Here is a 24,493-nt window from a genome sequence, read left to right as displayed (position 1 = left end):
AAGTGGGGATAACCCTGCTGAGGCTGCGGTGCCTCAAATATTGGAAGAGGTCACCCCCTGTGAGTGGCTGGCTGAGGTACCAGCTGTTGAGGAAGTACTGAGGGCGATCCGGAGTCTGAGACCAGGGAAGGCACCGGGCAGAGATGATCTCCCAAGCGAAATGCTGAGGGAGGGTGGCGTTTGTGCACAGACTGCCCTATATGACATCATAACAACAGTCTGGACCACTGGACGGGTTCCGCAGGACTGGAAGGATGCCCTGGTGGTCCCCCTCTTTAAGAAGGGGGACCGTACCGACTGTAACAACTACAGGGGCATCTCACTCCTCAGTGTGCCGGGTAAGGTCCTGGCAAGGATTATTCAACATCGCCTTGCTAGGCACGCTGAGGAGAGGCTTGCGGAGCCCCAATGCGGTTTCAGGAAAGGGCGGTCCTGCACAGATGCCATATTTTCTGTCCGTCTGCTACAGCAGAGGTGTAGGGAATTCCAAAAAGACCTACATCTCTGCTTTATTGACCTGGTCAAGGCCTATGATACCATCAGTAGGACTGGGCTCTGGGTTGTTCTTCGTGCTTTCGGAGTCCCTGACCCTCTGCTCACGATCATTAAGGACCTTCATGATGGTGAGCGGGCCCGGGTAAAACTACGTGGCCGGGAGTCGGAACCTTTCCCTGTACACCTTGGGGTGCGACAGGGATGTCCTCTGGCTCCCACATTATTTAACATCTATTTCGACTGCGTAGTTCGTGAAGCCTTCAATAGCTGTACCGGGGGAATTACCATTTGGTACAGATATAATGGGAGGCTGATCGACGCCCGGGTGCGATCAAGGGATGGCTCCCTATTGGTCAACCACGTTATGTATGCCGATGATTTGGTAATAGCTGCTCATTCAGAAGAGGAGTTGGAGACGCTGCTGCTGAGACTGGAGCGTGCCACTAAGAGGTGGGGCCTTACCATCAGCCCCACCAAAACTAAGCACCTGCCTGGGTATTTTGTACCATCGGGCACTCCACCCCCACAACTCCCAATCGGTGATGGGGCAGTTGTGGAGAGAGTGGAGAGTTTCCCATACCTGGGCAGTGTGCTTATGACTGGCTCCAGTTTATCAGCAGAGGTCTCACTCCGAATCAGTCGAGCGGCAATATCTTTTCATCGGTTGCGTAACGCTGTGTGGAAGCTACCTGGTCTGTCGCTCCGCACGAAGCTTCAGGTCTTCTCGGCCACGGTCATTCCCTCCCTTCTCTACGCTTGCGAAACGTGGACCCCCCTAGTGGAGCATCTTCGCCGGTTGGAAACATTTAGGCTGGCCTGCCTACGATCCATCCTGGGTTTAACCAGGCTGGATTGTGTGAGGAGCTCACAAGTCCTTGAAAGATCTGGGCAAAGTCCCATCAGTGAGCTCCTCCGGCAGGCAAGGCTGCGTTGGCTGGGTCATGTAGCCCGCATGCCCAGCCACCGCATGCCTAAACAGCTTTTGTTCGGCCGGATCGAGGGGGCTAAACGGGCGCGGCACGGGCTAGAGAAGAGATGGAGTGATGTGGTACAGGAGGACGTGGAGCTGAGTGGACTTGCCGATGACTGGTACCAGCGGTGTCAAGATCGGCCTCAGTGGAGGAGGCTCGTGAAGGACGCTACTGGGCAGTTGGAAGCAGTCGCCCTCCAACAACAACGGAGGGCGGAGGAGCGACGCTCACAACAACGAGCGGAGCGCCGGGTGGCTAAAGCACAGCAAGTTGGCACAGTAGGGGGCACAGGTGGTGGATCAGCCAGTCATCTCGGTTATCTCGGTCAGTCGACCCGTGGCACCTGGGTCTGCCCCGTGACCTCCTGCCAGCGGGCGTTCGACACTTCACGTGGCCTCAGGGTGCACATGGCCTGGCACAAGCGTCGTGGTGACGTCACCGCCACTTAGTGGCGAATGGCGGTTGTTGTTGTTGTTATATCCCATATATTCATAATCTACGTGTTAAACTATCCCATATATTCTTTCCTGCCTCAGCAGCTCTCCCGCTCTATTTGTAAGGAAAACACGAGGCACATGCTGCTGGTCTGGTTTCTCGAGAACGCCTCTGCCCAGGTATGACAACCGCTGGCGCCGACCGGTCACTGCCACTCCCATCTCCTACCACGGCTCAACAGAGCTGCTCTTATAAGCCCTGCTAAAAGAATCATTTAAATCGCATACCGAAAAGGCAATTACAGGAATTAAACGTAATGGTACATTGCAAAACCACCGTGATCACGCAACTAATTACTCCAGCCCGCAAGCGGCCGCAACGGGACATGGTGGTCGGCGCTAATTTATGTGACCGGACCGGCAAGCGAGTCGTCCTTCGCCCATGCCGAGACAATTATCACGGCAGATACTCGTGAGGTGGAGGTGGTTGCACATTCATGGCACCGCGACACGTGCAGGCACGACGTCCAGTTTTCTGGCACCACAGGCGATGCTGCCAAAAATCTTGAGGGGACCTATCCAGTCACCACATGGTCCATGCTGAACCACACATTGCTACATCATGAACCTTGAACCACACAGAGTCCATGGAAACAAAACAATATACCTATGCTCACGAGAACATCAATATTGATTTGTTTGTGCAGTTTTCCAATTTTTGCTGTGTTTTATATTGGGTTGCTTTTTTACGATTTTTCTTTGCTACATTGGTGTACAGTACTTGTTTTTACGTTATTGTTCTTGTCATTGTGGTGACTCGGGTCACTCTTGCAAATAAGAATTATTTTGCTCTCTTGAGTTCTCACCTGATACACAAAATTAACTTGTTTCACAACCTTGATGAACATAGGCCAATAATAATCCTGATCAAGGCACATTTGAAATGCATAACCATGATCTTCCTGCTGGTGCACACACCTCCGATTTGCACGGTTGGCTACGTATGGTACGAAAGAAGTTCAACATCCATACATACATGGTGCTGGATGGATCGTTGCTTTTCAGGATCGTAAGAGAAAGCTTGCAGAGGCCTTCATCCAGCACTGAATTGATAATGGCTGTTGCAGATTAGAATGAACTGTTATCCACATATTTTAAAATAAAAAAAATATATACATGTGTTTTACTTACTTACTCCTCTTTGCTCCTTGTCGAGAAAAAGGCCCCAACCAACCCACGCCATGCCGGACAATCTTTAGCAGCTTTCTCACATGTGTTATACACATACATGTCTAATATAGGGTGTTTTGGGTTAGATCGCGTCAATATGAATGTCGTTAAACCCGCCATCACCCGACACAGCCAATTGGCGGGGTTAACAACACATTGATATTTACGCAATCTAACCCAAAACACTTATATTATGGATATTGGTCGCGAAAGCCTACGTGTTAAACTGACGCATATATGTTTTATACAAATAAACAGTCCACACATGCTCATAAGAACATTGCCTAAAACCCCACTGAATTGTATGCCATAATAACCCTGATCAACACACATTTGAAAAGCCCTATGTTTATCCACACACATGTAGTACCGTTGAGGATGCGTGGACACCCGAGTAGAGGCACACGTATTTATTTCACAACAGTCACTGGGGACATACAGTACTGGAGGGAGTATCGGCCCCCTCACCCGGATAGCTGGGAACACACGGCTAGCTACCCCTAGCCTGCCTCCTAATCCTCCAAATACTGGGCTAGGGGAGGCTGTCTGGCCCGACACTGGTCAGTCGGGCTACGGTACCCGGAGTCCCAGAGCACTAGCTCTGGTTCACGGGACCACGCCGCTGGCTCGGTCCTGCGCGGCCCTGACAAGGGCGGCGTCCCAGGGGAGTCCAGGGCTCTAGCTAGGCAGTCTTCGGTCTTCAAGAGTTTACTTAAACATTCTGCCCCGAGCCCTCTGACACATCCCCCTTTATACTCCACCCCCGCTGAGGGGTGGGGCCCCGGGCTGCCTGGTGCGGACGTCGTTGAGAGCCCCCCCCCCGTGCACTCACGTAGCCCCGCCCACTGTGTTTGTTTCCCATAAGCTGCCATGCATAACGGCTCTCTCTCTAACACCCCTACACATACAGCTCCTCCGTAACACCCCTACACACATTTTACATTCCAGTAATGTCGATGATCCCAGCTCATGGCTCGCATCGCACCACATCACGGGTGGCTCTGGGAGGGTGGCTTTAACAGGATAAGTGAGGCTCATCTGCCAGCCTTGTAACCCCGAGCTCCACGTCTCTTCACGGACTTAAATCTCAGCTCCTAGTTACTGGCTCTCCTCGACAATGTATCGATTCCTCTACCCATGTTGAGGACTCGGATCTACCAGACTGACAGTTGCATCTCATCCATAGCGTTCAACCACCATACTGCAGGTCACAAAACACGCGAACTTACCCACCCACTTACTTATCCACTCACAAGACACTGCAGGTAACACCACTTCTCATTCTGATTATTCCCTCGCACCATTTCATTTTGAAATTCCCTCTCGTCTCTTTTCCAAAGCTAGCAGACTTGTTCATTTAAAGAATCGTGTTAACTCTTATCAATTCAAACCTTGATAGTGCTGTCTGGATTTGAAGCTTTCGTGACTGCAGGAATCCATACTCTTTGGTTCTTTCGGTAAAGTCACGTAGATAGAAAACAATGATATATCACGACGTTTCGATCGCAACACAAGCAGTCGTCCTCAGGCGGAAAAAATAATCCAGCAGTGGAACTGCTGAACTGCTGGCCACCTGATGTTTTAGGCCTTTGCTCAGCAAATGTTCAAACATACAGGGTCCAGGATCTCAAAAGTAGATCAGTAATTGCAGATTCCACTGCCCTTTACCTCCACAACATTAATTCCAGCATCTACTCAGCATGACATGTTGCTCTGTATGTGTACTGTGGTGTATACTGTGATGTGTACAGCATGTTGCTCTGTATGTGTACTGCCGTGGACTGTGTGTGTGTGTGCACTGTGTGTTGAGTGTGTTGTGTGTGTTGTGTGTGTTGAGTGTGTTGTGTGTGCACTGTGTGTGTGTTGAGTGTGTTGTGTGTGTGCACTGTGTGTGTGTTGTGTGTGCACTGTGTTGTGTGAGTACCGAGCGAGGCGGGCTTGAAGGCCAGCTTCCAGGAGAAGTAGGAGGCGGCGGCGGCGCACATGAGCAGCACGGCCAAGGCGCAGCGCCTCCACCTCATCTCATCGCGGCGGCGCGGATCCCTCCTCCTCCTCCTCTCCCCGGGGCCCAGAGTCCTGGCGCAGGGGGCCCAGCTCGCCTCCTCGGGGCCCAGGTCGCCCCCGGTCGCCTGTCTCCTCTGTGCAAGGCCCTGCTCCCTCTCGCTCTCCCCGCCTCGTGTGACGAGGGCCCCTCTGCTCCCCTCACTCGGTCAGGGCCCCGCCTCTGTCCACGCCGCCGCCCATGGCCGTGGGGAGGCGGAGGGAGACGCCGCGGCCCGCCCCGGGCTGGAGGCCTCTTCGCTCCCCTCGAGCCTCCTCCTCCTCCCCTCCTCTTCTTCTGTCGCTCGCGGCAGCCGAGGGCTGGAGGGCGAAGCGACGGCCTCGCACTGCGGGGGGGGGGGCGGCGGTCGGGGTGGGGGGCAGAATGAGAGGGAGGGGCGAGAGAGATGGGGGGGGGGCGCTGAGATGCGCGAGAGAGTGGTGGGGGGGGGGTATCGATGAGGCGTGGCGAACAGCGGTGGGTCGCGAGGAGTCGATACTAATGTACAGTATTGGAGATGTGTGGTGGGTGACGAGATGTAATAGGGCACAGAGATCACGAGATGGAGGGGGGTTATTTAGGCGGTAGCGGCGACAGAGGGAGCAATGAGGTCATCGTCTGGATTAAGTTTCGCATATAACAATACCCGTGGTCGGGTTTATCTGTAAACTATTAACAATGACGATGATGATTAACTATGACGGAGTGCACGTGGGACGGGCACCCGGCCCGCAGGGAGGCGCCGCTGCCTCAGGGGCCGTCCATAAATGACGTCACGCGAATTTGGACGATTTTTGCCCCCCCCCCCTCGTCACACGGCGTCACAAAAAGTCAGACCCCCCCCTCAAATATGACGTCACAAAGCTCTGCCCCCCCCAAATATAAAACATGCTTCAAATCGCTTTAAACTATTGTCATTGTAGTGCGTATTTAATGTGGCGCTGCACTCTGATGTTGTAGGGGAAAACATTTATTAAAAAGTATATTTCATGACGTAGAACGTGTTGTCTATATTCATTTAAAGTTGCGCATTTTGATGTCACATTTCTCACCCCCCCCCTCGTCACAAATGTCTGACCCCCGCCCCTAAGTTCGTGACGTCAGTTATGGACGGCCCCTCACAGGCGCAGCCTGCGGTGGTGTCACAACAGGGGGCGGTGTAGCTGCTGCCGCTGTCCGTGATCTCAATTTGAGTCATTTGCGGTGGAATTTGTGAGTATCGGGACATGTTGGCCAATGCCAGTTCCGCTGTGTGCGGGTTTAGTTATGGGAGGAAACCAGAGAACCCAGAGGAAACCCATGCCGAGAACAGGAGGAGCACACGCACACACACACCCACACACACGCACACGCACACCCACACACGCACACGCACACCCACACACGCACACGCACACCCACACACGCACACGCACACCCACACACGCACACGCACACCCACACACGCACACGCACACCCACACACGCACACGCACACCCACACACGCACACGCACACCCACACACCCACACACGCACACGCACACACGCACACGCCGCAGAGAAAGGCCCCGAGTCGGGGAATCGAATCCAGGTCCTTTGTTGCTGCGAGTGGCACCAGCGTCACGAAGGTGAAGAGACGGGGAGGTGAGGTGAGGGCGGGGAGGGTGAGGGAGGTGAGGTGAGGGAGGTGAGGGCGGTGAGGTGAGGGCGGGGAGGGTGAGGGAGGTGAGGTGAGGTGAGGGAGGTGAGGGCGGGGAGGGTGAGGGAGGTGAGGGTGGTGAGGTGAGGTGAGGGTGGTGAGGGCGGGGAGGGTGAGGGAGGTGAGGGCGGGGAGGGTGAGGGAGGTGAGGTGAAGGAGGTGAGGGTGGTGAGGTGAGGTGAGGGCGGTGAGGTGAGGTGAGGGAGGTGAGGGAGGTGGGGGAGGTGAGGGAGGTGGGGGAGGTGAGGGAGGTGGGGGAGGTGAGGGAGGTGAGGGAGGTGAGATGAGGTGAGGGAGGTGAGGGCGGTGAGGGAGGTGAGGGTGGTGAGATGAGGTGAGGGAGGTGAGATGTGGTGAGGGAGGTGAGGGTGGTGAGATGAGGTGAGGGAGGTGAGGGTGGTGAGATGTGGTGAGGGAGGTGAGATGAGGTGAGGGAGGTGAGGGAGGTGAGGGCGGTGAGATGAGGGAGGTGAGGGAGGTGAGGGTGGTGAGATGAGGTGAGGGAGGTGAGGGTGGTGAGATGTGGTGAGGGAGGGGAGGTGAGGGCGGTGAGATGAGGTGAGGGAGGTGAGGGCGGTGAGATGAGGTGAGGGAGGTGAGATGCGGTGAGGGTGGTGAGGGAGGTGAGATGAGGTGAGGGAGGAGAGGGAGGTGAGATGAGGTGAGATGAGGTGAGGGAGCGAGGTGAGTGAGGTTAGGGAGATGAGGGAGGTCAGGGAGGTGAGGTGAGGGAGGTGAGGGAGGTGAGGGCGGTGAGATGAGGTGAGGGTGGTGAGGGAGGTGAGGGAGGTGAGGGCGGTGAGATGAGGTGAGGGTGGTGAGGGAGGTGAGGGAGGTGAGGGAGGTGAGGTGAGGGAGGTGAGATGAGGTGAGGGAGGTGAGGTGAGGGAGGTGAGATGAGGTGAGGGAGGTGAGATGAAATGAGGGAGGTGAGATGAGGTGAGGGAGGTGAGGGAGGTGAGGGAGGTGAGGGCGGTGAGGGAGGTGAGGGAGGGAGCGAGGTGAGGGAGGTGAAATGAGATGAGGTGAGGGAGGTGAGGTGAGGGAGGTGAGATGAGATGAGGTGAGGGAGCGAGGTGAGGGAGGTGAGATGAGATGAGGTGAGATGAAATGAGGGAGGTGAGATGAGGTGATGGCGATGTGCGGCCTGAGGTCGCCCTCTCGTGGACTCGCGAGGCAGCAGCAGCAGCAGACATCGCGGCTATCGCGATTGCTGTCGAAACGTCGTGATTTATTTTGTTTTATTTCTACCTACGTGACTTTACCGAAAGAACCCAAGAGTAATATTTAATTCTAGATTTGAAGCTTTCGTGACTGCAAGGATTCATATTCTTAGGTTTTTTCGGTAAAGTCACGTAGGTAAAAATTTAAAATAAAAATTAATAAAAATAAAATTTACGACGTTTCGGAGGCAACACAAGCTTCCGTCTTCAGGTGGAACCGTCACAGCACGATTGCCGTATCAAGTGCAACATATGCACAGCGATGCCACTGTTAGTGCATTCCAAACAGGTTAGTTAAATGATAACAGTGAACCGGTAACCGCTTTCGCAATCGCTTACCGTTTCACTGGTTAGGAACCAGTCACCGATTCCAGTGGAATGTTCCAGTAATGAAGACGCTACTTGGCACTTGCTGGACATTTCTGTATCTGTGGCAAACTGATAACCGATATTAACAGTCCGAATGATAAGTTACAGAAACGTACAATAACTGAAATTGCTGTGCCACATTGGCCTGCTGATGACCACCCACGACATGCCCCCATGGTTGGGACGTCACGGAGGTCATCTGGATTTGACCTCCGGCCGCTTGGCTCTGGGGTGGAGTGAGCGGCGCGCCATCGGAAGGAACGTCGCGAGCTCAAATCCTGATTGGGGGTTGACTCAGCCCATTATACTTTGCAGGGTCGATACAATAGGTATCACTTTGTGGGGGAGATCAACAGTGGTTGTCCTATGTAGAGGCTGGTCTCCGCCATAGGGATGTGGAATGTCCACCACTGACTCATTTCACATACATCTGTAAACGTGTTTTGAATTATGCACATTGATACGGCATTGTGTCGAGCACACGTGTCCCCCCTCCCGAATCCTCTCCTCCCATCTCATCTCCGCCCATCTCCTCTTCGCCCCTCCCATCTCCCCACGTCTCCTCCCATCTCCCCACGTCTCCTCCCATCTCCCCATGTCTCCTCTTCGCCCCTCCCATCTCCCCATGTCTCCCCCCATCTCCCCATATCTCCCCATATCTCCTCCCCCGCCCCTCCCATCTCCCCACGTCTCCTCCCATCTCCCCACGTCTCCTCCCATCTCCCCACGTCTCCTCCCCCGCCCCTCCCATCTCCCCATCTCCCCTCCCATCTCCCCACGTCTCCTCCCATCTCCCCATGTCTCCTCCCCTCTCCCCATGTCTCCTCCCCCGCCCCTCCCATCTACCCATCTCCCCTCCCATCTCCCCACGTCTCCTCCCATCTCCCCACGTCTCCTCCCATCTCCCCATGTCTCCTCTTCGCCCCTCCCATCTCCCCATGTCTCCCCCCATCTCCCCATATCTCCTCCCCCGCCCCTCCCATCTCCCCACGTCTCCTCCCATCTCCCCACGTCTCCTCCCATCTCCCCACGTCTCCTCCCCCGCCCCTCCCATCTCCCCATCTCCCCTCCCATCTCCCCACGTCTCCTCCCATCTCCCCATGTCTCCTCCCCTCTCCCCATGTCTCCTCCCCCGCCCCTCCCATCTACCCATCTCCCCTCCCATCTCCCCACGTCTCCTCCCATCTCCCCATGTCTCCTCCCATCTCCCCATGTCTCCTCCCCCGCCCCTCCCATCTCCACACGTCCCCTCCCATCTCCCCACGTCTCCTCCCATCTCCCCATGTCTCCTCCCCCGCCCCTCCCATCTCCCCATCTCCCCTCCCATCTCCCATCTCCCCACGTCTCCTCCCATCTCCCCATGTCTCCTCCCCCGCCCCTCCCATCTCCACACGTCCCCTCTCATCTCCCCACGTCTCCTCCCCCGCCCCTCCCATCTCCCCATCTCCCCACGTCTCCTCCCATCTCCCCATGTCTCCTCCCCCGCCCCTCCCATCTCCCCATGTCTCCTCCCCCGCCCCTCCCATCTCCCCACGTCTCCTCCCATCTCCCCACGTCCCCTTCCATCTCCCCACGTCTCCTCCCATCTCCCCATGTCTCCTCCCCCGCCTCTCCCATCTCCCCATCTCCCCACGTCTCCTCCCATCTCCCCACGTCTCCTCCCATCTTCCCACGTCTCCTCCCATCTCCCCATGTCTCCTCCCCCGCCCCTCCCATCTCCCCATCTCCCCACGTCTCCTCCCATCTCCCCATGTCTCCTCCCCCGCCCCTCCCATCTCCCCATCTCCCCACGTCTCCTCCCATCTCCCCACGTCTCCGCTCCGCCCCTCTCCCTGCGGCAGCAATGAGAGGAGGAGGGTCACGGAGCGCGTGAGTGCCGAGGGTGGCGCGAGTCGGCGAGGGAGGGAGGAGCTGAGAGCGCCACTGCAGGACCATGGCGACGCGGAACAGAGCGGTACGGCCCGGCGTGAGTCCAAGAGAGTGTGAGACAGGGAGTGTGCGTGTGTGTGACAGGGAGTGTGTGTGTGATAGGGTGTATGTGTGACGAGGAGTGTGTGTGACAGGGAGTGTGTGTGTGTGATAGGGAGTGTGCGTGTGTGACGAGGTGTGTGTGTGTGTGTGAGACAGGGAGTGTGTGTGTGACAGGGTGTGTGTGTGTGAGACGGGGTGTGTGTGTGTGTGACGAGGTGTGTGTGTGACGAGGTGTGTGTGTGACGAGGTGTGTGTGTGTGAGACGAGGAGTGTTATGTGTGTGTGACGGAGTGTGTGTGACAGGAAGTGTGTGACAGGGAGTGTGTGTGTGAGACAGGGTGTGTGTGTGTGTGTGACAGGGTGTGTGTGTGTGAGACGGGGGGTGTGTGTGTGTGTGACGAGGTGTCTGTGACGAGGTGTGTGTGAGACGAGGAGTGTTATGTGTGTGTGACAGGGTGTGTGTGTGTGACAGGGTGTGTGTGTGTGACAGGGTGTGTGTGTGAGACAGGGGGTGTGTGTGTGAGACAGGGTGTGTGTGTGTGACAGGGTGTGTGTGTGTGTGACGAGGAGTGTGTGTGACAGGGTGTGTGTGTGTGACAGGGTGTGTGTGTGTGACGAGGTGTGTGTGTGGCGAGGTGTGTGTGTTACAGGGAGTGTGTGTGTGTGTGGCGAGGTGTGTGTGTGTGAGACGGGGTGTGTGTGTGTGTGACGAGGTGTGTGTGTGGTGAGGTGTGTGTGTGTGGCGAGGTGTGTGTGTTACAGGGAGTGTGTGGGTGTGTGACGAGGTGTGTGTGTGTGACAGGGAGACAAGCCGGCATCTCCATGGGTACACACTGTATAGACGATACACTATCCTGGGGTGTACAGTCTCAGGAGTATACAGTGTAGACCTATGGATTGTACAGTGTAGACTATATACTGTATGGCACGTATGGTTTGTAGTGTGTGGAAACAATATGGGAAATGGCAACACGAAGACGCGTGTCTTCCATGCCTGCAACGTCCTTTTGTATCAGTGCCTATTTGTCCATGTTCCTCCACGTCTGCTTTTCGTGTTTAGTTTGTTGTCCTTCCTCGGCACCTCCGATTATCACGGTTGGCTACGTACGGTACGAAGGAAGCCCAACATACATACATGTCCCCGTGTCCCATTGTCTCCATGTGGCTGTAACTTCTGAGTTTGGTGGCTGCATGGCTGACCCTCCTGCTCACCCACACTGATCACGCGTACGACAGAGACGAAAGTTCTCTGTGAAGCCCACATAGGCTCTTGGGGCAAGTGCAGGTTAGCGAGCACCTGTTTTGGCCAACACGGCGCGGGTTTACACAGAAACACAGAGACGACGCTATTGGTCAGAATGCAGAGTAAAGCAGTCGGGGTGATTGGTGATCCAGCACTCACCAAATCACTCCGGTTGCTCGCTCCTCACCTAGTGGGCAGTCGCCTCCTCATCGCCCTTCTATCGCAACTACCACGGCTAATTCTCCCGAGACCTTCACCGGTTGATTCCTTCACACGTGTTGAGGATTTGGTCTACCAGACACTGACTCTTTCGTCTCATCCACAACTCACTCGCCCACTCACCTACCCACTCTTCAATCACCCACCTACTCACCCACCAACTCACTCACCCACTCACCTACTCATTGCTGCTGTGGCTCGGTTGAATTAGCAAAGTTAGCATCGGTTCACAATACACTCCACGATTTGTTCAGGATCTCTGCAGTCATGGTGCGGTCCAATATCGAGTCTTTGTTCAGGCCGTCGCCATTAGCTCAGAGTTTTTCTCCGACATTGTTCAGCGTTGAATTTTGAGCTAACGACAAGAGCCTGAGCCATTCACAGGGACGGTTCACAGGACCCGGGTCTAGATTGATTTGGGTGAGAGGGTGGGACGCACCGGTATGGCAAGTCGGGAGGGTGCGCAGAATAGCGTGCAGGAGTGGCCCGTGTGCTCTGTGCGATGAACCCCAGGGTCCGCCACCGGCTTCCGAGAGGTCACCCGACCTGCGATCGCCCCCCGTCGGCGGGGCCCTGTGCGAGCTGCTCGCCGTCACGTCCCACTTTCACTCGCTGCTAGGGCCCGTCAAGGCCCTCAAGTTTGTTCGCGAGGGCCATGGCCCCGAGTGTGCCCTGGTCGGTTCGGGCTTCGAGTTGCTGCGGACCCTGGGCCCCGCATGCTCCCCGGCGGGCCAGCTGCTGGAGGGCGCGGTGCGGGGCCAGCAGGTCGGGCACGGCTGCGGTGGCACGAGCGTAGCGGTGCTGGCCGGGGAGTGGGGCAGGGCGCTGGCTCGCTGCGTGAAGGAGAGCGCCGTGCCTCTCCCCGAAGTCACCCGCACGGCCGTCGAAGCAATGGACGAATGTGCCCGAGCGGTGATGATGCTGACCTTCCCAATAGCGCCGTCATGTTTCGTCGACAGTGACGAAAATGATGACGATAATGACGATGAAGAAGCTGGGTCTAGCCTGGCGATAGAGGATTCAGGGCGATTGTCGTGCGATGGAAGTACTGTGGCGCCCAACCCAGGCAGCTCCGCTCGATGGGACCAGGCCGCTCTGTGCGTGAGCAACTCCAGGGCGGCAGCTCAACCCCGGCGACTGCTCAGCCGGCATTTCCACTCGACCTCGGCCAAACCACGTGGCGCCTACGGCTCGACTCGTTCGTCCTGCGGTGAAGATCACGGTTGTTGTCCAAACGCGGGCGAGCCAGTTCCCAGCGAGGACGTTACCAAGACTCACGTTCTGCCTCGCCGGCCGTCGACGCGCAGCGGCACGAGAAGCGAGGTGCCGACCGCGGTGCGCGGAGTGGGCCGACTCGCGCGGGGGCTGAGCCACGGCCAGGAGCGGGAGATGGGGCTGGCTTGGGACACGTACCTCGCTCAGATACACGCGCGCCGCGGCTTGGCGTCGCTGCCGGAGTTCGACCTCCGGCGCATCGTCACGGTGCTCACGCCGGGGCGGAGTGAGGACGCGTCCCGAGTCGTGGACGGCTACTTGACGAGCGTGCCCGCCACTGACGCTGCCGTCGCCAGGAGTCTGAGCGGAAGGCCACTCGGCGCTCTGCTGTTTGGGGGGGACCTCACCGCCGACCATCGCCACCCAGGCTTTCAGGGACTCGAGCGTGGACAGGTAGTGTTCTGGTGCGGAATGGAGCGCGAGCAAAATGGGTTTAGCACTCCGGGCAGCCATCCCGGCGCCAGCGAACCGCATGGGCCGCGACAGCCGGGATCGACGAATTCCGGCTCGCGGCCTGCGCCCGACGCGACGTCGCCCTGGCAAGCAGAAGAGCAGGACGCGTGGCTGGAGGAGACGGTGCTGGCCCTGAGCGGCACACGAGCACGGTTGGTGCTGGCTCATGGGGAGGTCTGCCCGCGGCTCGCCGAGCGCGGCAACAACCTCGGCATCGTCTTCCTGCCTCGAGTGCCGTCGGCCGTGCTGCGCGCCGTGTCCCAGGCGAGCGGCACAAAGATACTCGCCTACCCATGCCAGGCCGGCGCCTCCCACGCGGCCACCCTTTCTCTGGAGTTGATCGACGAGGAGCTGGATGCGGCCGTCCCGACCGTTCGCCGCGCTGGTGCCAGTCGCAGCGGCGATGGCGGCACGACAGTGATCTTGAAGACTGCGGCGGTGCAGTCGGTGGTATTGTGCGGCCGCGTGCCCTGCCGTCTGCCTGTGATGGAATCGCGGTTCTGGGCATGCGCGCGTCGGCTGAGTGGTGCCATAAACGATGGTCGGGTTTTACCGGGCGCCGGCGTTTCCGAGCTGCACTGCATGCGCATCCTGCAGGACATGGCCTCCAGGGCGCAATCGTCGGCCCCGGGCTCGGGGGCCGATGCCGCCGCGAGCCAGGTCCGCAAATTAAACGCGCGTCCGGAGGGCGATGCCCAACCAGAGTGTGGTGGCGGCGGGGGTGCCTGGTGGTGTGCCGAGTCCCACCGACACCACCCGGCTGTGCTACAGGCGCTGGCTGATGGGTGGCGGCGCTATCTCGTAATCGCCATGTACAACACGGGGTGCTACCGCTCTCAATGGGAGGCGGCCGCTGTTGTCAGCACGGTAGAAGCGAGGGGGGAAGTGGGACCCGTGATTCCTGGTGTTGGGGGCCCGAAGGAGGTGGAGGGGGGCGGAGGGGAGGGCGTAACGGGGCCCGTGTACGATGGGGCGGCCGCCAAGGTTGGGACCTGGCAGGCGGCGCTGGACGTGGTGCTGCTTGTGTTGCAGGCTGATGCGGAGGTTGTGTCTGGTGTAGGCCATAGCCGATGGGGTCACGGTGATGATGATAATGATTGTGAGATCTCAACCAATGAGGTCATGACATCTCAGCTAAGGAGATAATGACATCTGATCTGGTGTGGTCGTGACATCTCAGCTGATGGACATTGAGCTTGTTATTGGACTGGTATACTGGATGTGGTGTCTTTGGGGCTTAATATCTCACTGAATAGTTTACGGGTTGCTGGTGGACCAGGGTATTTGGCATATAGTTGCAGCTACCGACAGCCATAGCGAGAGGAATAATACTGGATGTGATGTGCCGGGTGGAGTTGAAATGAAGCCTTGACGGGCCATCCGTCACGATTAGACTTCAGGCACTACACCAAGAATGTAAACGACAGCAGTTATTGTTTTGTACGGCTGATGTAGATGCAGAGCAACAACTACGATGTCACATTCAGGTGATCAAGCCAGACAGCCGCGTCAGGAGCAGTGCAGTGTATCGCTGTGATGTCTCCTTCGGGTTTGTGGATCGGGCACTGCGTCATTATTTGTTGTACGCTCTGTTCTGGATGACCAAAGTCGCACACTGGAGCGATGGCCTCCCGCTTGTTCGCAGTGCCGCGTGTTCTCTGGTGAACGTTGGCATTTGATTTGTAATGGAATTTGTTTGCTTGCCAGAAAGGACAAAGATCCCTCCGTATAGCCTCAAAGGATTGTTTGGGGCAAGTGCTGCAGCACATAAGCACGCCGGCACGGCACATGAGGGGGTGGGTGGCCATCACCACGCTTGGCCGCCTTTGTCTCCCTCGTGGTGATGTTTACACACCGCACCCATGTACTCATTTGAAGCTGAGTCGACTTAGGGGAGGCCCAGGACCGGTTCAGATAGTTTCTGCTGTTTATTGGTCGCGAGTAGGAATTTAACTCAGGGCGCCGGGTTCATAGCGCAGTGCATCAACCAATACGCCATCACTCCCCACTAAGTGTCACACGCTCTCACGCGTGCGCCGTGTTATTTCCTGGAGCCCCTTGAACTGAATTTTGTTTGCAAATAAAGTGTCTGTGTTCTGCCAGGCGGCAGTTTCACTCGTGATTGATCCATGAGCGGAGACCGCGTGAATCGCACACCAGTAGCAGAACCGGTGCCTGCACACATGCACAGGTGTGGTGCTTGAACCTCGTGAACCCAGAGACGAGGACACGTGATCCAGGCCTGTGCAGTGCGGTTTGTACATTGTTGCAAGCCAATCTGTGAATTCGTTACATCCCACCGGAAACTGCGAATGGTAGCCGATTCTGGTAGCAGTTACTGGTTAACATCCCTGGTTTTCATGATGCATTAGCAGATGACGTCTCCTTCACGCATTCGTCTCTCCACATGAATACAAGTATCTCTTGCACATCCCAGCAGCCGCACGACTTTTGGGGAGTGCATCATTTCAGCAGCATTGGTTCAAGACGAGCAGACCTCTGGGCCGTCGTCGACACGGAGTCTCTCGTCAGCAGTCGGATGACATCGAGGCGTGTTCCGAGTGTCGCCGAGGCTGCTGGTGCCTGACCCGACCCACAGGGGGCGACGCCAGACACCGTCTCCAGCCGAGCCACCGTCTCCTGCCCGAGCCAGCACAGCGCAAAATACACCCGCGCATGAATGGACGCCTCTTTCCCATGTCCGTCCCTCCACGCAAGAACAATACAAGTCGTGTTTTACACATCCCATCAGCCGTACGACCTTCTGGGAGTACGTAATTTCAGCAGCATTGGTTCATCACAAGGAACACTGTGTACTGGTTTAGACATGCGGTGTCTTGTCAGCAGAATCCAGCTTGCTTGAAGCAATGCTGGTGAACTGCCAGATGTTGATGTGAGGACCCCCCTTCCCTGTGAGACGTGAAGACCACGCTTCATGTCAGCTTGCTGCACAGGCCCTAAATGCCAACCGGCCAGCAAAAAAAGATACTATCAAAGTTGCATCTTGACTTAAAGCTTTCGTGACTGCAGGAATTCATATGCTTTGGGTCTTTCGGTAAAGTCACGTAGATAGGTTCAAAGAAAATAACCAAAAAAAACTACGACGTTTCGATCGCAACACAAGCGCTCGACATCTTCACCAACGGTTTTGTTTGTTATTTTTTGTTATTTTCTTTGAACCTATCTACGTTACTTTACCGAAAAACCCAAAGAATATCAAAGTTGCATTAGATAAGAGTGTAACACGTTGCTTTTATTGAGTAAGGTTATTATAAGAACTTGGGGAAAAGAGACAACGGTGCCAGAGGCAGCAGTGCGAGGGAAGAAGCAGAGAGAGACGCGAGGTGACCCGCAGGGTGGTGGGTGGGTGAGCGAGTGGGTGAGCGAGCGAGTGGGTGAGTGAGCGAGTGGTTGAGTGAGCGAGTGGGTGAGTGAGCGAGTGGGTGAGTGAGCGAGTGGGTGGGTGAGCGAGTGGTTGGGTGAGCGAGTGGGTGGGTGAGCGAGTGGGTGGGTGAGCGAGTGGGTGGGTGAGCGAGTGGTTGGGTGAGCGAGTGGTTGGGTGAGCGAGTGGGTGGGTGAGCGAGTGGTTGGGTGAGCGAGTGGGTGGGTGAGCGAGTGGTTGGGTGAGCGAGTGGTTGGGTGAGCGAGTGTTTGGGTGAGCGAGTGGTTGGGTGAGCGAGTGGTTGGGTGAGCGAGTGGTTGGGTGAGCGAGTGGTTGGGTGAGCGAGTGGTTGGGTGAGCGAGTGGTTGGGTGAGCGAGTGGTTGGGTGAGCGAGTGGTTGGGTGAGCGAGTGGTTGGGTGAACGAGTGGTTGAGTGAGTGAGTGAGTGTTGTAACCCGTAAAAGTGTGGTGTGCATTTGTGCGAAGAGCGGTGGTGCAGTAGTTGGCACACTGCGCTACAAACTCAACTACTCGAGTTCGATTAATGTTCATGGCCAACACTAGTGGCAATTATCTGAACCAGTCTTGGGTGGCCACTTGATACACCCACCCTAAAATCAGTGCCTAGCGCCATGTGTAAACATTGGCACTCGTGAGACAAAGATAGCCGGGCATGGTGTTGGCCACACATTTCGTGTGCCGTGCCGGCTTTCATAGATGCTTCTCGCTAACAGCACTTGCCCCAACAGTCTGTTAAGGTTTCACGGGGGATCTTTGTGTTTGTGGCCTGCAGGGTGAGCGGCGGTGCCTGGTGATCGGTGGGGCTGGGTTTCTGGGCCAGCACCTAGTGGAGGCGCTGGTGGCGCGAGGGTACGTGGTGGGGGTGTTCGATGTCCGCCCGGGGGCCCCCATCTCTGGCGTCGTCTACTTCACGGGGGACCTGTGCAACCAGGAGGTAAGCTCCCCGCACCAGGCGGCACATCAGCCAGCCACTCGCAAGGGGTGGCTACTTCCTCTTCATATTTGAGCAACAGTAACCCCAGCAGGGTCAACCCCACCTTGCCCCATGGGCTGAGGAGATTCCCCTCCCCCAAAACCTCACAGAAATGCTTAGCAAACCTGCAGACCTAGTCCTGGAGATCAGATCACCATTTTTCCTAAAGGACCAGAATAGGCATGGCTCAGCAAAGTTACTTATTTCATGGAATTAAAAGTGATTTGTGATAGAGAGCTGCTGAGCACATTTCCATCTGCTCATCAACCCATAAGCATTGCTCAACTTTGCAGTACCGAACGGCTCTCAGAACCTCCGAGCGTGTGGTAAGTCTTCTCATTCTCTGACGTGGGATATTGTTTCCGTGACCTAGCCGGAACACCATACCCAGTGCAACCATAGCAGCCGCGTGAGCCATAGCCCTGAACTTCACCCATTTCTGCTCGGCATCGGGAGGAAGAGAGGGGACGAAGTCAACCCCAGTTGCAAGTGATGATTACATTTTTGCTTACAACTTTCATCAGCAGTGAGGTGAGACCAGGCTGCTGTGGGTTTAAATGGGGTTATATATGGATGCCCACCACTGCAGTTGACGAATGGCAGGCGCATCTTACAGGTGACAAGCCGATGTTCAGTGGGCATGTCAGCTCCATGGTAGGTTCTGGTGTCAAGGACATGGACCTACATTCAATGTTTGGACTATTAACTTCGGCAGATGTTCTTGCTTGGACCTAGCGTGCAGCCATGATGTTACGTGGGTCTGCTCATGCCAGAAGAGCCTCACTCACCTACTCACCCACGGACCCAATCACTCACCCATGCACTCACCCACTCACCCTATGAGTCTATGGTTCTTTGTGTGAGTCTATGGGTCTTTTGTTAGTCTATGAGTCTCTATTTAAATCACTGTTGACCAACTTACTGTTGACCAACTTGCGGCTGAAACCCGGATTGGAACCCAGGATCTCAGCGCCTGCTCAGCGCTCTCTGACCTCTGAACCACCACGCCGCCTCCCTGCTAACCAGCGACTCGAACGGCTCTGCAGAGGAGGAGCGTAACAGTCCTGGCTACAAAGCCTCTGTGGGTCTTGCCTGGTTTGTGGGAAGAGTCGATGCTGAATGAGTGAACGAAAGAGTGAGTGAGTGACAATAACCAGACCATCCACCCCCTTCCCCTACCTGTCCATATAGAATTCTGGCAGAAGGCTGCGCTGCTGATGGTATGTGTGAAGTGTACTGTACGGTTCATGTGGATGGACGGATCTGCGAGGGAAGCGCAGTGTCCACTTAGCTGTTCTTGTTGTCGTCCCATTCCATGGTTGTGGTGTCCACCGCCCAATGGCCCCATCCTCCCCAACACAATCCCCCCATCTCCCACCAACCCACGGTGGTAGCAATGACGTCACAAACGCCGCTGCAGCGTTGCCTCCACTACAGTTTGCACGAGCACCATTGTGCATAGTGATGACGATTGTAAATATTATTAATTAATGAATGAACGGCTGTGCCGGTGTGTATGTGCGCGTGTCGTCACCAGGACCTGATGCCAGCGCTGCAGAGCGTGAGCGTGGTGTTCCACTGTGCCTCCCCAAGCCCAGCCAGCAACAATCGGAACCTCTTCTACCGGGTCAACTGCCAGGGCACGCAGACTGTCATCGCGGCCTGCCAGGCCGCTGGCGTCAAGGTACCGCCATTCCCGGCCCTGCCCAACCCTGTTCCAGGCCCTGCCCGGCCCTAGGGCCCTGTAGCCCTGCCCTGTGGCCCTGCCCGATGGCCTTGTCCATTGGCCCTGAGACTTACTGGTAATGTCACCCAGTGAATAATGGCACAGCCTGCGACAAGGAACTGCCCACACAGTGATGTCCAGAGAGCCGTGGGGCACATTCCTGGCAGCTGCTCCCTCACTGCCCATTGTATTCAATGAACGAGAACTCTAAGCCATTCTTTATGGACTTATATCACATACTCACAGTCAGGGCGATTGATGATTCGGCACTCCCTGATTCACTCGTCACTCGGCCACTCACTGGCAGTCAGTCACCTCCTTATCACTCTTTTTTTGCTACTACCAAGGTGACCGATTCCGTGAACTTCACTCACTGACACCCGTGTTGAGGACTTGGTCTACGAGACGCAGGCTGCTTGGTCTCATTTACACTGTGCTCAAACACCACCACACTGCAGGTCACTTCAACACACTCACTCATCCACTCACTCACATACTCACCCACTCGCTCACCACATTGCAAGTCACCTCACTCTTTCTGCTTCTTCCCTCGCACTGCTATACTGTGGAATTCCCTTTCCCACCATCATCTCTTTCCCCCAAGCTCTCAATAACCTTGTTCAATTGAAGTATGTATGTATGTATGCATGTTGAACTTATTTCTCACCATACATAGCCAACTGTACTAATCAGAGGTGCAGGGGAAGGACAACAAACTAAACACGAAAAGCAATTCTAAATAAATGAGTTTTCAATCTAGATGACTTAAAAGTGCATAGCTCCAGTGGCTTCCGATATACATACATACACACTCCTGTCGATCACATCTTTGATTGTGCTGTTTGTTACTGACCGCTTGCCGTTTTGGGTCTTTGGGTCTATTGTGCTCAGCACCTGTGTAGTAAGTATTCAGGAGGCTTGACGACGGGATCGGAGGCACACTTATTTATTAACACCAACTTGTGTACAGTAGCGGGTACACACAGTACTTAAGGGGTTAACGTCCCCTTTACTCAGCTAACAGGGAGACACAACATCTAACCCCGCTAACCTAAGCCCAAGTCCTCCACTACGGAGCTAAGGGAGGCTACCTATCCCAGCCCTGGTCAAGCTGGGATCCTGGCACCCTGAGTCTGGGCTCTCGGGGCCACGCCACCGGCTTGCCCTAGTCGGCCCTGACAAGGACAGCGAGCCAGGGGAGCTCCGGGGCCTATGCTAGCTGGTCTTCAGTCTTCGCTGGTTAAAGCTGATACTCCGACCTCGAGCCCTCCGGCTCACCACCTTTTATAGTACTCGGCCCCCGGGAGGGGCCCGTGGGGGATGCAGGTGCGGACGTCGGTGTGAGCACCTCCTCTGTGTACGGCCCTAACCACGCCCCCTGTGTTTGTTAGCCATCCGCGCCCATACACAATTACACCTCTACACCTGTAAAAAAAAAAACGGTCCCAGAACAGAGTCGGTGGAGTCTGGTGGAAAGACCACGCGAGAGAGAGAAGAGAGTGCCGAGGGCCGTGAGCGGGAGTGGGCCCGTGGTGAGGGTGAGCTAACGCCGACCGCAGGCTCAGCAGGGTGTGGGCGACAGGGGACGGCTAAACCCTGGGCTGGGCGCAGTCCGTGTGGGCGCTGTCCGTCTGTCCGCGTGTGTGTGCACGTGTGCGCGTGTGTGCTTGCGTAAACATCAGCACGAGTGAAACAAACGTGGCCAAGCGTGGTGCTGGCCCCACCACCCACCTTGTGCATCGTGCCGGCCTTAACAGGTGCTCGCTCATGGCACTTGCCTGAATAGTCTGTACGGCTACATAGGAGGACTTTGTCTTTATCTCTGCGTGTTGGTCCCATGTGTGCACGCCTGCGTGTGGTGAAACGCGCGTGTGGGCGCGCCCTGTCTCGCACCGCACGTGGCGGATGATGATGAATCATGCGGCCTGCCAATTTGTATTCCTGACCACAGCGGACGTTTCCCATTAGTGCGTGCATGTGTGTGTGTGTGCGCGTGTGTGTGTGTGCGTGCGTGTGTGTGAGTGGGAGACAAAGGCGGCCGGGCGTGGTGCTGGCCACCTACCCCCTCGTGTGCCGTGCTGGCCTTCATAGGGTCTCGCTAACAGCATTTCCCCGAACAGTCTGTTAAGGCTATACAGAGATCTTTGTCTTACGTGTGTTTGTGTGCATGTGTGTGCATGTGTGTGCATGTGTGTACATGTGTGTGTTTCTGTGCCACCACTCTACATACCCACCGACCCGAGTTCAATTCCCGCTCACGAAAAACATCAATGACGAGTATCTGAACCTGTTGTGCGCCTCCCCTAGGCTGATTCAGCCCTAAACAAGTGTTAGGTGCTGCATGTGTGTGAATGTGTGTGAATGTGTGTGCATGTGTGTGAATGTGTGTAAACGCCACCAATGGGGAGACAAACGCGGCCAGGCATGGTGCTGGCCACGCAAGCCTTCACAGGTGCTCGCCGAGACCACTTGCTCCAGCAGTCCGTGTGGGCTACACGGGAGGCCTTTGTTTGTGTGCGTGCTCAGCGGCTGGTGCTGACGAGCAGCGCGAGCGTCGTGTTTGAGGGGGTGGACCTGAAGGATGCCACGGAGGAGACGCCGTATGCACGCAGACCCATCGACTACTACACCGAGACAAAGATCCTACAGGAGAAGGTGCGCACGCGGGGGTGGGCACACGGCAGTGGACACGAAGGGGGGTGGACACATGGGTGTGGACACGCGTGTGTGTGTGTGCGTGTGTGTGTCTGTACACTCCCCTTGCGAAATCGTCACGCCCGCGAGTACCCGTTCATGTCCTCACGAGTCCCTCCATCACCCAGCTTGTCTGCTGATATCCCCACGTCCGCCACACGCCGCCCCCACGTCCGCCACACGCCGCCCACACGCCGCCCACACGTTCCCCACACGACCCCTCGTCTTCCCCGCGTCTCCCCGTGGGAGCAGGCCGTGCTCGCTGCGAACTGCCCCGAGCGAGGGTTCCTCACGGTTGCGATCCGCCCCCATGGGATCTTTGGGCCCCGTGACCCCCAGCTGGTGCCCATACTTGTGGACGCCGCCCGGCGTGGCAAGATGAAGTTCATCATCGGGTACCACGACCGCCACGTGCACCACCACTATCGCCAACATCGCCACCACGGCCACCACTGCCGCCGACACGACGACCACCACCACCACTACCATGACAGCCGTTCACCAGTAACGCACACGTGATTCTCAAGTGAGTTTTGCTTTTCTTAAAACTCGGACCCCTTGTCTAACATAGAGAGGGCACTTGCCTATGGACATCTTGCAGTGCACCAGCATTAGTCCCAGCATTCTGGGAGTGCATCATATCAGCCGCATTGGTTCAACACAAACTGTGGCCTCGTTTCGACAGAGCCAGGCTATCTTGAAACACTGCTGGTGAGCTGCCAGATGTTGACAGGCCAGGACCCCCCTCACTGTGAGACGTGGGTCCTGCTCTCACACAAAACTCCGTGGGCCACGACACAAAACGAGGGTCTCGTTGACCGCGTGCGGCGCAGAGACGGCAGCAACCTCGTGGACTTCACGTACGTGGAGAACGTGGCGCACGGCCACATCCTGGCAGCAGAGCACCTGGATCCCGGCTCGCCCGTGTGTGGCCAGGTGAGGACCCGCACAGCCACATGCAATCCCCACACAATCCCCGTGCAATCCTCAAGCAATCCTGATTTAATATTTATATGCGTTGGTTTTGCTCTGATTTCTCTTTGCTTCATTGCTGTACTTGTTTTTACATTCTTGCTTTTGTTGTTTTGGTGACCCAGGTCCCTCTTGCAAATGAGAATTCTTCTTCTTTCCCGAGTTCTCACCTGGTTCAGAATCAGAACATTTCTTTATCCTGGAGAAATCCGATGAATAAATAATCAATCTTGTTGAAACACTTGTAAATTGGCTGAAAACATCTTAATATATAGAGGACTGCAGATCTTGAGAAATTGTTTGCAGTACCGGCTCTTCTCCACCACTTGGCTGCTGCTGCCCTGCTGCTCGTCCCTGGTTCCTCCTCAGCGATCGCAAGAGACGCGATGGTCACGGACGGCAGCCCCGCTACCCGGCTGCCCATCGCTGAACTCGCTCTCGACCCCCGCTCCGCCCTTCTTCCCCACCCCCCGGCCGGTCCAGGCCTTCCACATCACCAACGATGAGCCGGTGCCATTCTGGGCCTTCATGTCGCGCCTCCTGGAGGGGCTCGGCTACGCGGCGCCGCGCCACCGCCTGCCCTACCGGCTGGTGTACGTGCTGGCGCTGCTGCTGCAACTGCTGAGCACGCTGCTGCGCCCCGTGTGGGCCTTCACGCCCACGTTCTCGCCGATGCGCGTGGCGCTCGCCGCCACGCACCACTACTACAGCTGCGCGCGCGCCAAGCGCCTGCTCGGCTACCGCCCGCCCGTGCAGCTCGACGACGCGGTGGCGCGAACCCTCGCCAGCTACCCGCACCTGCGCCGCACGGCCGACTAGCGCTCTCGCCATGGGAGGGACCCGGGTCTCGCCCGTGTCTGGCTGGGTCGCATCCGGGTGTCAGCCGGGTGTCACCCTTGTATTCACCCGTGTGTACCTGGACGCTGCGGCGTGCACGGATGCCGTCGCGCGCCCTGCAGGCCCGCTGCGAAGTTGAACGTTAACCCAATAAACCTGGTGACATTCTAACCTCTGACCTGAGCCAGAGATTTTACTTCTGTCCTGTTCGTTTGTCTTCATTCATCGGCGGCGCTCGTACAATCTGCAGCATTCGAGACGCTGCAGCGGCATCTGTGACACGA

At 56.5% G+C, this 24,493-nt stretch overlaps 2 protein-coding genes across 6 annotated transcripts in view; one reads left to right on the top strand and one right to left on the bottom strand.

Annotated features, from left to right (window-relative positions):
- The window catches only part of LOC144936291 (alpha-1,3-mannosyl-glycoprotein 4-beta-N-acetylglucosaminyltransferase A-like), a 37,180-nt gene extending 20,863 nt beyond the window's left edge, over positions 1-16,317 (bottom strand). The window contains exons 1-2 of one of the 2 annotated variants that reach the window (XM_078863367.1): positions 16,102-16,317; positions 5,055-5,517 (exon numbers count right to left, since the gene is read on the bottom strand). In XM_078863367.1, coding sequence (XP_078719493.1) covers positions 5,055-5,151 — 97 coding nt within the window. In that variant the 5' untranslated portion in view covers positions 5,152-5,517; positions 16,102-16,317. Of the gene's footprint in view, positions 1-5,054; positions 5,542-16,101 lie in introns of those variants that run through there. The other variant, XM_078863368.1, reaches the window with a different exon arrangement.
- On the top strand, positions 10,170-24,380 carry NSDHL (NAD(P) dependent 3-beta-hydroxysteroid dehydrogenase NSDHL). Of its 4 annotated transcripts, none has more exons than XM_078863365.1 (7): positions 10,227-10,409; positions 17,780-17,941; positions 19,518-19,664; positions 22,233-22,361; positions 22,653-22,795; positions 23,234-23,336; positions 23,856-24,380. In XM_078863365.1, exons 1-7 carry the CDS (start codon positions 10,377-10,379, stop codon positions 24,189-24,191), a joined length of 1,053 nt encoding a protein of 350 aa, XP_078719491.1. In that variant the 5' UTR covers positions 10,227-10,376; the 3' UTR covers positions 24,192-24,380. The 4 variants fall into 4 exon arrangements, with proteins under 4 accessions (XP_078719490.1, XP_078719489.1, XP_078719491.1 ...); XM_078863366.1 differs by having other exon boundaries at positions 10,228-10,397; XM_078863364.1 differs by lacking the exons at positions 17,780-17,941; positions 19,518-19,664; positions 22,233-22,361; ... (1 more) ...; positions 23,234-23,336; positions 23,856-24,380 and adding an exon at positions 12,390-15,659 and having other exon boundaries at positions 10,170-10,397.
- The last annotated feature ends 113 nt before the right edge of the window (positions 24,381-24,493 follow it).

Source organism: Lampetra fluviatilis, chromosome 15 (assembly GCF_964198595.1).
Source record: "Lampetra fluviatilis chromosome 15, kcLamFluv1.1, whole genome shotgun sequence".
In the NCBI taxonomy this organism is placed as follows: Eukaryota; Metazoa; Chordata; class Hyperoartia; order Petromyzontiformes; family Petromyzontidae; genus Lampetra; species Lampetra fluviatilis.
Note: the sequence above shows the minus strand (reverse complement) of the source record. Positions and strands in the feature narration are given on the sequence as shown.